At 28.6% G+C, this 11,566-nt stretch overlaps 3 protein-coding genes across 3 annotated transcripts; 1 reads left to right on the top strand and 2 right to left on the bottom strand.

Moving 5' to 3' along the window:
* Positions 1-1,408: 1,408 nt before the first annotated feature.
* Positions 1,409-2,406, bottom strand: LOC119605214 (40S ribosomal protein S10b). Its single transcript, XM_037958181.1, has 2 exons — positions 2,301-2,406; positions 1,409-2,025 (listed from the first exon to the last, which is right to left on the bottom strand). Exon 2 carries the CDS (start codon positions 2,022-2,024, stop codon positions 1,554-1,556), a length of 471 nt encoding a protein of 156 aa, XP_037814109.1. The 5' UTR covers position 2,025; positions 2,301-2,406; the 3' UTR covers positions 1,409-1,553.
* Positions 2,407-3,942: 1,536 nt separating this feature from the next.
* LOC119605215 (rho GTPase-activating protein gacF-like) lies at positions 3,943-6,072 on the top strand. The gene has a single exon (XM_037958182.1). It carries the CDS (start codon positions 4,140-4,142, stop codon positions 5,784-5,786), a length of 1,647 nt encoding a protein of 548 aa, XP_037814110.1. The 5' UTR covers positions 3,943-4,139; the 3' UTR covers positions 5,787-6,072.
* An 830-nt stretch (positions 6,073-6,902) lies between these two features.
* LOC119605211 (nose resistant to fluoxetine protein 6) lies at positions 6,903-11,342 on the bottom strand. The gene is made up of 8 exons (XM_037958177.1): positions 11,008-11,342; positions 8,966-9,365; positions 8,827-8,900; positions 8,559-8,758; positions 8,376-8,491; positions 8,002-8,215; positions 7,264-7,920; positions 6,903-7,188 (listed from the first exon to the last, which is right to left on the bottom strand). The coding sequence occupies exons 1-8, from the start codon at positions 11,282-11,284 to the stop codon at positions 7,000-7,002; spliced, it is 2,127 nt and encodes a 708-aa protein (XP_037814105.1). The 5' UTR covers positions 11,285-11,342; the 3' UTR covers positions 6,903-6,999.
* Between the last annotated feature and the right edge of the window lie 224 nt (positions 11,343-11,566).

Raw genomic sequence — 11,566 nt, forward strand, 5'->3', positions numbered from 1 at the left:
ATTACGCAGTTATCTGGGGCTCTGAGAAAGTTTACATTTATAAAATGACCACCTTATTCACAAACAAAATTTTTATTTTATAAACGGTTTATAAATTAGATTTTGTATTGTATTGTTGTTTGTGAATAAGGGGGTGAGAGTATAAGTTTTCGATAAAACCTTTATAGAAAGCAAAAATCATAATTCTAAACAATTTTCAATTCCAAGTAAATAGTGAAAGTTGTTTAACTTCTATTTTTTAATTTTTACCAAAAAAAAGACTATACTAAACAAAATGTATTGAAATAATGGTTACGGAATTATAACCATTCTGTGCGACAAGGCTTATAATTAATATCTTGAATCATTCCAATTTGTTTATATAAAATTCTATTACAGATAACTTTTATAAAAATCTTAAAACTGTTACAATTAAGATTTCAAAAAACTGCTTAATTAACTAAATAAAAAGCGTTTTTTTTTCATTCTGAATTAAAATATATTAATACCGTTATTGATTAATCTAACATATATCCATTTGAAAGAAATGATTCGAGTTACAAAATAATCACCTGGTAATTGAGGCTTGCAATTAAAAATTTGTAAATTTTAGGTATATTGAGTTTTAACTATTTGAAAATATTTTTTTCATAGATAAATTATACTTTAACTATTTTATTAAGCTTCAAATTAATTCGAGTTAAAAACTTCATTCCTTCATACCTAGTTCGCAATTACTGATTGTTTAATTGAAATCTGATGCAAATTCAATGAAAATAATTTTGAAATATTTGCAAAAGAATGAATCTTTTGAAAAGGTGATTTGTAGTTTAATGAAAATTGTTTTAAATTTAAAATAAAATATACTAAATAAGGGGAATAATTCAACACGTTATCTGGGGTGTTACTTCATATTACTATTTCAGAAAGATTTTTGAGATGTTTTTGCTTTCAAATTGAATTACAGTGTAACACCTCATCACTAAGGAGTGTCTAAGAATTTGTTACTTATGTTTTATTGACTACAACTTTAAATTTTGAAATGCTAATCAAGGAATAACTAACCAATTTGGAGCCATTTTGAACTCTTATTCATATTGAGTATATTCTATAAGCAAGGCTTAAACTGTAATCATTAAACAAAACATGGCAATTTGAAACTAAAAACTATAGGTATAAAGGGATACAATCCTTAATACCTATATTGTAAAAAATGTTGATGAATTTTGATAATTTAAGTTGAGATTTTTAATCTTTCCAATGCACAACACACATACTGGAGTTTGTTGATATCATTTGTTTACAAATATTGTTAATCACATCACTAACTATAAATTTCTTTTATCTGAACAGATACTAATCCAAAATATTCACTTTGTTGACTTTCTTTTGTTTTTTGGGGAGAAATATATAAAATACACTTTTGTTGTCTGTTGTTTTGTTTCTTTTAAATATTTTTATATTTTATCATTTTCTTTTAAAATAGAAAAAACATCTTTGTTGCATGACGAACAAAAAGATTTATAAAAACTACTTGCAGAGGTTGAATATCACCCATGTCATATTTAACTTATTTATTGGGGACGACCACGACCGAAACCGCCACGGAATTCAACATCACCGGCACCAGCGCCTACATCACCCTTCTTATCAGCACCACCGGGGGCACGTCTGTAAGCAGAGCGATCTTCACCAGTCTTGCTAACATCACCGGAACGAGCAGCAGCAGCTGGGCGGGGACGTACAGTTTCGGGTCTGGTGGGACGCTTGAGAGTGGCGGGAACAATCTCAGGAGGCAAGTGCAAGTAGCTGCGCAAGAACTCAATACCTTCGTTGGTCAAGTACCAGTAGTAATGTCTCCAGGCGAATTGTTCCTTAACCAAGCCACGGGAGTGGAGGGACTGCATTGTTTTGATGACATGCAAGTTGGGAATGCTCTCGAGCTCGGGGTGCTTGGGAGCATGGGTATCTTTTTTGGCTACGATAACACCCTCTTTGAAGAGGTATTCGTAAATAGCGACACGATGAGCCTTTGGCATAAACATCCTGCAAATAGAACACAAAACACCAATTAGTTTATTTGTAATTATAATGTTCATCATCATTATTTATAAATCTATTCAGCTTTTTCTTCACAACATAAAAAACTCCTACCTTCAAGGTAGGAATTTTCATTTTATCCACTATTTATTTTTCAATAGACAAAAACTAATCGTTTTCACTGATACACTTTCCATATTATTTTTAATTTAAAATTATTTTCACATATTAGTTTAATGATTGTAAAGATTTTTAATGATTTTTTAAAGAATTTTACATACTTTAGCGTCTTCTGTGGAGCAGTCACCGGAAAGAAAGGAAAATCGAGTTGACAGCTGTCATTGTGTTGACATTTGTGTGCTGTTTGACTACTCAACAACAGGTGGCGCTTCTGTTGAAAAAGTGTGTTTATTTGTAATATATATGCTAATGAAACACATTTTTATTATTTTAAGTTGGCAATTCAGGGAGTTATATATTTTTTTTGTTATTAAAAATGTTATTTATTATTTTATTTATTTAAGAAAGACTTAAATATGGGAATTATAAAAAACGTTTAGGCTTTTTAATTATAAAAATTTCATTCATCGATTATTTTTCAAAAAGGTTTATAAATATACATTTATATAGAATTTCATATTAACAATATGTATATTTAGGGAATTACGACCAATTACACTGGGTAATAGACAAACATTTAATTTTTAGTAAATTATTTTTCAATTTCAAAATTTTGTAAATACATAAAAAATCAACAGAATACCCTTTTTCAGTCCAAAATATACAAACAATTTAATTTTTTCCAATTTTAAATCCATTTTCGACTTTGTATTAGATATTTCTTTGAAATCAAAACTAATAGAATTTGAATTTCAAAATTGAAAAAAATAAATAAAAAATATATTTTCCAAAAAAAAAAAAAAAAAAAATATATATATATATATATATATATATATATATATATATATATATATATATATATATATATATATATATATATATATATATATATATATATATATATATATATCATTGCCAATTTTAATTCGATTGAAATAGTCGATATGTTTAAAATTACCTTTCATAAAAATGGACTTAAAGTTAAAAAAATGGAGAAAATATTTAAAGAATACAGATTGTCTTTCTATTGTCGTTAAGAAAATAAAATCGGACTAAAGAAATTTGCTATACAATTTTTAAGTCGACTTCAATAAAAAACATTTTTTGTGGAATAACTTTCAATTTTCTGGGTATATTAGTTGTGTTTTGTTGCTATCAATGAGTGTTAACGCTTAAAGTTAGCAACAAAACGAACATTACCTGACTTGGCATCACTCCACAGAAGAAATCTGCTAAATCTTGAAATTATTTACATTTTCTTAAAAAAGGTTTTTTTATTTGATATTTTTTTTGATTTAAATTTTATTTTAAAATATTTTTTTATTGTTTGACATAAACACATTAATATTTGTATTTTTATTTTTGAATTGGTAGCACTTTTATCGACGTTAAAATTAACTTGTATAATTTTACACGTTAACTCCTAACGTTTATAAATTTTAAATTTATATGAAATTGCCTTTGAACGTTAGCAACAAAACACAACTATTAAAAATTGTAAATATGGGGTCTACTAGACCTACAAACTGCACTTGAACTAACATGAAGAGTATATAACCTTTTTGTAATTTTGTCTCATAGTGTTATTAACGAAATATTTTCAAAGTTTTTCAAATTAAAAAATTAAATTTTTTAAATTTTCAAAAACAACGAATTGGAAATTTAGAAAAATAAAATAAATGTAAAATTAAAATCTTTAAATTGAACGTAAGTGTCAAGGAAAATAAAAATTATCAGCTGATAGAATAACACCACCTTATACAAAATCCGACTCCGAATGACATTTCCTATAAATGTCAAATGTTTATTTTAGTTTTTATTATTGTAATATTTATTTATTGTATTATATTTTTTATATTTAATATTTATTGTAATAATAAATTTGCTAATATATGAATTTATTGTGATTTTGCAATTGAATAAAAGAAATAAAAATTTTATTTCAAATAACTACATAAATTTGTCCAATAAAGCCCCAATTTATTAATGAACAAATAACAATGGATGGCATAACCACCAGTATAAATGCAATATTAAAAAATTTGATTAAAAATTTTAATACATTACTCGATTGTCCTGTGCGTTTTTCAGGAGAGTATGATGCGAAGAAAGTGCACAATTTTATAGAATATATTGAGCATTATAAAAGAATAAAATGTATAGGTGATGAACAAGCTTTGCAAGAGCTACAATTTCTATTGCTGGATCAAGCACATACGTGGTGGCTACGTCGAAAAGCGAATTTAAGTACTTGGTCGGAAGCTCTAACAATCTTAGAAAACCAATATTCTAAACGAAGGCCAGCTCATGTAGTCTATATGGAAATACTGAAACATCATTACGGGGACTACGAGTCCAAGGATGATTTCATTGATGATAAAATTGAATTGTTTAATGAGTTGTCCCAACCTGAATTGAGGGAGGAAAATAAATTACAAATAATTTATGCATTATTACCAAATGAAATACAAAATAAAGTGAAAATTGTAGATGTCAGTAATATAAAAGCTTTAAAAGAACAATTAAAGTTAATTAAATTGGATAGTGGTCAAGTAGCTGCAAGTGCAGATAATGTAAGAACTGATACTAACTCTACAGCAACAGAAAACGTAACTTTTGCTGAAACACAAGATAATAATGCCAATAAGGATGCTGTTAATCAAGAACCAAGTGATCAGTCAACAGTTACGAGTACGGAAAGTAATGAAGATCCTGAAAGAGATCCTATAATTAAAGTTAGGCGAACTGAAGATTTAATGCCTGCAGATATTAAGGAAGAGGATGCCCCAACACAGCAGGAAGAGTTTATAACCACTAATACTGAATCGCAAAATAATGCAACACATATAAATCATGAAGATTTCCATATTGACTCGGATATAATGAATCAAATTAATAATATAATTGATGAATCAGAAATGAATATGAATGCCATAAACAACAATTTGGAATCTTCCTCAGTTGTAAAACCAGCAACAAATGGCATTGCCTCTTTGGAACTACTAGGTTTTAATATAAGAACGATCAACCAAGTTCAACCAGAAATAACGCCCAAAACATCTTCCGACAATCAAAGCAATAAAACTTCATTAAATGTAACAAAAAAATTAAAAATACGTTGCTCTTATTGTCGTAAGTGCAATCACACCGCACAAGTGTGTTTCAAAAGAGCCAAACATATGAAAGAATTTCCGGAAAAATTTCTGGGCTTACAAACAAAAGAAAACAATGACATTATAAACTCAAAAAATAGTGAGGAACCAATGGAAACTTTGCCATCAAATAATACTAATAGTAATATTAGTTCTCCAAATGTTTCTACTGCTGAAACTATCACAAAAGTACCAACTATTTTATCAACTACCTCAATACCTCAAACATCGCTTACAGCCACATCAAGCGTAGTTACAACTTCTCCTTCTGTGATTTTAAATAATATTCCTGAAAAGTGTATTAACTCCTCACTGTTGACTACTAAATTAATTGCACCTATTAATGGCAAAACAACATCAAAATTACGCAGCATAAATACACCATCGCCTAAATGTCATCAGTGTGGCACAGTGGGATTTTACAAAAGCATTTGCCCCAATTGTAGTCCTATATATAATAATAACAATAACAATCATAATCCATTTGGTAAATAGTAATATAGGGAAAAGCGTAACTATTGTACTTCTTTTTGGGAAGTAACTTTAATTTTAAGTATTTTATTAAAAGAATTTATTTGTACAATTATACGACACCAATTGCGAATTGTACAATTGTTTTATTTATTACTAGCTGGCCCGACAGACGTTGTTCTGTCCAAATTAGAAAAAATGTTTATGTTCGATTTGTAATTTTTGATAAATTGAAAAAAGTGGGCGTGGTCAATTATTCTTTCAGTAAAACTTTAAATTTGATTACTACGAACATGTTTTAAAAAATTTAGTCAAATCGGTGCAGCCGTTTTCCGATTTTAGATAAATCGAAAAAAGTGGGCGTGGTAAATTTTTCTTTCAGAAAAAACTTAAATTAGATTACTACGACCATTTAAATAAAAAATTTAGCCAAATCGGTGCAGCCGTTTTCCGATTTTAGATAAATCGAAAAAAGTGTGCGTAAAAGTGGACGTTGTCAATTTTTCTTTCCGTAAAAACCTAAGTTGGACTATGACGAACATTTCAGTAAAAAAATTGTCCAAGCCGTTCTCAACTGATGCAATTACCAACGAACGACAATTGATTTTTATTTATATAGATAGATTTTGTAGTATTTTATAAAAATATAAATAATTATTTTTTTGTTTCAATACTCTAATGAGGTTTGTAGGTTTTCTTTAGAAATAAAAAGAATTAGTCTTAATAAATGCGATTTATTGTAAGAACCTTCAATTCTTTTAAGTATTGTAAATCTATTATTGTATTTAAATTGTTAATAAGATTATTTAAATTTATAAATTAAGTACAACTCTTATATAAGTCAGACTTTTTGTTAAATAAGAGAAATAAAATGTGTATATTTTGCATGAAATTTTAAAATCTACTAAAGTTGTTGTTTTAAGATAATTTTTTATGAATTGATAATTATTTAATAATTCCAAAGTATACATAATAAAAATGCGTTTTAATTTTAATAAAAAATATTTATTTTAATATATTTTTTCTTAGTATTATTGTCTAAGTTTTAATAAATAAGGGACGTATAAAATACGAAACAAAAATACGGTCAAAATTTGTTTTATCTAACATCCATTGTATAAATAAATTAAAATCAATTCGTTACTTTACACAAAACATACTTAAAAGATAGTTTGTGTTACTATTCTATTCATTTTTTGATACGAAACAAATATAAGACTAGTTGATTTCTAAAAACTTATGCTTTGCTGGGATTCTCTGCAGGTACAGCATCAGCTGGTGCTGAGGTGGGTTCAATCTTCTTGGGTTTAGCATCACCACGTCCAAATATGGCCTTTTCAATACCCAAAATAGGTGATTCAAAGGCAAGGGTAGCGAAAATGGAGGCGGTTAAAGTTAAACCGAAGTCGTGCCACCAGCGAAGAATCTAAAAATATTTATAATAAGATGCAAAAGTCATAAATCTGTATAAAATTTTCTATATAAATGTAATGGTACTTACAGCATCGTAATCCGAAAAGTGTGTATCGGTTTGCAAACGAGCAGCATTAACCAACTGTACAATTCTGTGAATGACATACATGCAGTAGGTCAAACGACTGAAACCGGTAAAGAAGCCCCATGACAAGAAATCGTTGATGATACCACCATGTCCGTTGTAACAGGCCCAAACGATCCAGCCAATGGCAAGAGCCCAAGAGGTACGACTCAAGGGTTCAAAGATGGCACCTTCATAAATGGGAGAATCGGGATTTTCAGGACGGATACGCCAGTAAGGGCCCCACAAATCGGTAAGCATTACACCGAAAGCCAACAACCAACCAGTGATTACCCATTGTTTCTTCATGGGAATCTTGCGGCCGCGATTTTTGGTAAACAAGAAGTAACCAAAGATAACACCAATCAACCAGGTAGGGATACGGGTATGGGTGGGATAATAGGTAAGACGTTGACGTAAATCAACTTGATTATCTTGTACACGGAAGAGGGTAAAGTCGTTGTACATAAATGTTGCAACTGTACAACCCAAGCATAAAATAAGGAAAATGACAATGGGAACTAAGGCTTTCTTGCCCCATTTCCATAAGGGAATAAGGAAGAGCGGAGATAAAACATATAATTGGGTATCGACAGCCAAATACCAAGATTGACTGATACACTAATCATTTGTAAAGAAATTAGAAATAAATAATCATTGCTATTAAAAGTTATTTAAGAAAGTAATATTTGTTCTACTTACGATTTTGTAGGGGAAAGCATAATTTTGGACATACAATAAAGTTGCCCACCAGGTATCTTCACAACGTTTATCTTGTGTTCCCAGTTTCATCCACATGGGACCAGCACCAGAGTATTTATACAAAGACATAATGTATAAAATAACAACAGCGACCACTGGGGTCAAACGAATATAACGATGGAAGTACATCATCTTAATGTTAAGATAACCCTTGCTGTAAAGAAATGTGTATAATTTTTAGAAAATGAAAGAAGCTAATTTATTTAATTAATTGAAATCAAAGAAATCGAACATTTTATTTCATTTTCGAACTCTTCTGATTTAACTACTAATTAGGACTTAACATAATTATAAAGATGAATTGTACAACTTACGTTTTTTCCATTTCACGGAAGGCACCCCACAACATCAATAAACCAGACATAAAGAAGAAAGTATCGACACAGAGGGAACCGTTTTGTACCAACATAGAGTATGGAGTTTCAACCCACTAGAAAATTGAAAAACAAAAAAATAATAACTATTATAAAATCTCAAAGATCAACAGTAAAACTTACGGTATAGAATTTGTTTTTGTTAATATGGGGCAAGTCGTAGAAAGTCATATAACCATGACCGAAAACGACCCACATCATAGAGAAACAACGAATACCATTAAGACAATGAATTACATTAGGATTGTCAACCTTCTTGACAGTGAAAATCTTAGGAGCATTGGTAAGGACAGAGAAAGCCAAAAACAAAGGTTTTTTAGGTTCTAAATTAAAAAAAAGGAAAAGAAAATTAGAAAATATCATTTAAATTATAACGATGCTACAAACTTACGTTTATTTTTGGTTTGAATATAATCATAAATGGAACTGGCAATCATGCAGAACACAATAAAGCAGATAAAAACACTGAAATCGAAAAATGATGGAAAATTATTATTGATATTTCATATCAATATTAAAAGTACACTTACATGGCGAATATATCAATGCCACGCAATTCAATAGGTTCATCAATCTTACAGAAATCTTCTCTAATCATATCGGCGGTAATTTCTTCGCCATAATAAGTTCTAATGACTTCCTTTAAGATTTCATTAGTTTTAGCGGGCGAACAAGATTTGGGTACACAAACACCCAATTCAAAAGCCTCGGGGTCTTTGCGCTTGTAACTAATAGCTCTGCTCCATTCATCACGTTTGTTGATTTTGCTCATGAAACCCTTAATGGGAACCTTGGCCAAACAGTATTGACCTCTAATTTCATGATTTTCAGATACCATGCGTGTGGCAGCAATACATTCTTCAAATTGACCCATACTGATAGTATGACCCCACATAACACCGAAAGGTAAACGGCCCCATGAGTCGGGATCTGAGAAGGTAAGGTAGAAATATATATTTAGTAAAAAATTATTCATTTTATACAACAACTTTTAATAAAAGATTAAAAAATAAAGATTTATAAAATCTAAAGTTTCCCTGTAATTCTTTAATTTATTTTCTTTTTATTTCCTAAGATTTCATTTCTAGCATTAAAGTCTTTGATAGTCTAAGATGTCGGTAGATAGGGTATGTTTACAACACGGAACCGGTACGAATTGTTCAAAATAAAATGCGTATGATTATTATTTAACTTTTCAAATAATATATATATCATACGCTTCTAAATATTGATTTCATTTTTTGTTGAAAATTTTGTTAAAAGGACAAATAATTTAAAAATAGATGTCTTCAGTAAAAGCATTTTAATTAAATTGACATTTTTTTTAAATTCCTCCACAAATACTTTGTGGTCCTTCCTAATTTAACTTGATTAAATAAAAATAATTAGCTAAAAATACTTTTAAAAGCTAACAAATCATTCTACAGGTTGAATGAATTTAAAAAGATTGCGCAAATTCCATTATCTAAACTGAATGTATTAACGTATTTTGTGATAGATTACTAAGTTGATTATTTAAAATTTGTTAAAAATATTAGTTATAAATGCAATAACTTCATAAAAATATTCCACCACCTAAGGTTGGATTATTTTATGTTTTTATTTATGTTATTTATACGAAAATATCGTTTTTTTATTATTCAGATTGTAAATCTTTAAAATCCACTTCAAAATGTACTAATACTAATAAGTTAACAATCATTAATTGGGGGAAATTTATTATGCTTCAAAAATACGTAATACTATTTTATAGAGGAATTTTTGATTTAGAGAGATTAAGTGCAAAATAAAAGATAAGCTTCAGTTAATGTTCTCGAAATCAAAATTAGCCTTGTTTAAAATCTGTGATATTTATAACAAATAAAGTTGTTTATTAAATTAAAAAAGATTTACAGCAAAATATTATGATTTTTTAAAAATATATTTTTGCATATAAAATAGAAAATCTTATAGAAAAACTTGCAACACTTTCATAATCTTGGAACTTTAGTTATGGCAAAGGATTTGAAAATGGACTTGGAGATAATGTTTAACAGTTAATTAAATTTTAAAAATTTGAATTCTACTAAAGTTATTGACACTGTACAAGGTTGAGTAAAATAGAGAAAATATTTACCCCCTTATTCACAAACAAAATTTTTATTTTATAAACTGTTTATAAATTAGATTTTGTATGGAAATTTAGTTTTATAAACCTTTTATATAATAAAAATGTTGTTTGTGAATAAGGGGGTTATTATATTGGCCTTATTCATAACAGTTTTATAAGACAAATTTTCATACAAAATTTGTTCTATAAACCTTTGATAAATTCTTATGAATAAGAAAGTATAACGTTAATATACACTTTTCCTTGTTTTCACAAATATAATTGTAAATTATTTAAGTTTAAGAACTTTAAATCGCAGTTATAGATCCTTTTTGAATTGGAACATTTTTAATATCACATTTTTTGTTTCAAAATAATGAAAAAGGATGCTTTTTTCACTGATAAAAATTTCCATAAATTTTGAACTTTTTCACACATTAAACATAAATTATTATACATATGTATATTTTTCTCAATGCTTACATTCAATTGCCCATTCATCGTAATTGCGTAGACCATTTAATACAGCTGCAATATCAGTATCACACTGGGTATCGTCGTAGGTTTTATGTGTTGAAATTGTAACATTTCCAAATTCAGAAGATATTTGCGAACCGATGTCAAAGAATGCATATGCTAAATCACTTTTGAATGGAGACTGTCCAGCAGTCAATTGTTTATTCGATAAATCCTCAGCTAGAGTAACACTAACCAGCACAAGAAGTGCCAACGACACACCCGTCAGGATATGTCGAGCCATTTTTTGCGTACACACCGTTTAACACTCGTCGAGCGTTGTACCGTTAAAGACTATATGAACTGACGTAAAACTAGTAGCTTTTATAGCTAATTCTTTTGATTTTGATTATCTTAGCCAATTTTTAAATCGCTGTTGATAATAACAACAAATTCGTATACCTGTGCTTAATATAAATTTATTTTTTTTCAAATTTAAATGGGAGAGAAATTTGAGTAGGGTGCGCTATAAATTTCTACAATTACATTAAATGTTTCATCGCATTTGTTTTAAAATTTTATGGAA

The sequence above is a fragment of the Lucilia sericata genome, unplaced genomic scaffold (assembly GCF_015586225.1).
Source record: "Lucilia sericata isolate MDLA Ls3-8-SP2 unplaced genomic scaffold, ASM1558622v1 Contig000465F_arrow, whole genome shotgun sequence".
Lineage (NCBI taxonomy): Eukaryota > Metazoa > Arthropoda > Insecta > Diptera > Calliphoridae > Lucilia > Lucilia sericata.

What these genes read in the sequence shown, in the direction of transcription:
- LOC119605214 (XM_037958181.1), bottom strand. Translation starts at nt 2,024, where the DNA reads ATGTTTATGCCAAAGGCTCATCGTGTCGCTATTTACGAATACCTCTTC.
- LOC119605215 (XM_037958182.1), top strand. Translation starts at nt 4,140, where the DNA reads ATGGATGGCATAACCACCAGTATAAATGCAATATTAAAAAATTTGATT.
- LOC119605211 (XM_037958177.1), bottom strand. Translation starts at nt 11,284, where the DNA reads ATGGCTCGACATATCCTGACGGGTGTGTCGTTGGCACTTCTTGTGCTG. An exon ending in CGATGAATGGGCAATTGAAT is followed by an intron (nt 9,366 to 11,007) that starts GTAAGCATTGAG and finishes TTACCTTCTCAG; the next exon opens with ATCCCGACTCATGGGGCCGT. An exon ending in TATTCAAACCAAAAATAAAC is followed by an intron (nt 8,759 to 8,826) that starts GTAAGTTTGTAG and finishes TTTTTAATTTAG; the next exon opens with AACCTAAAAAACCTTTGTTT.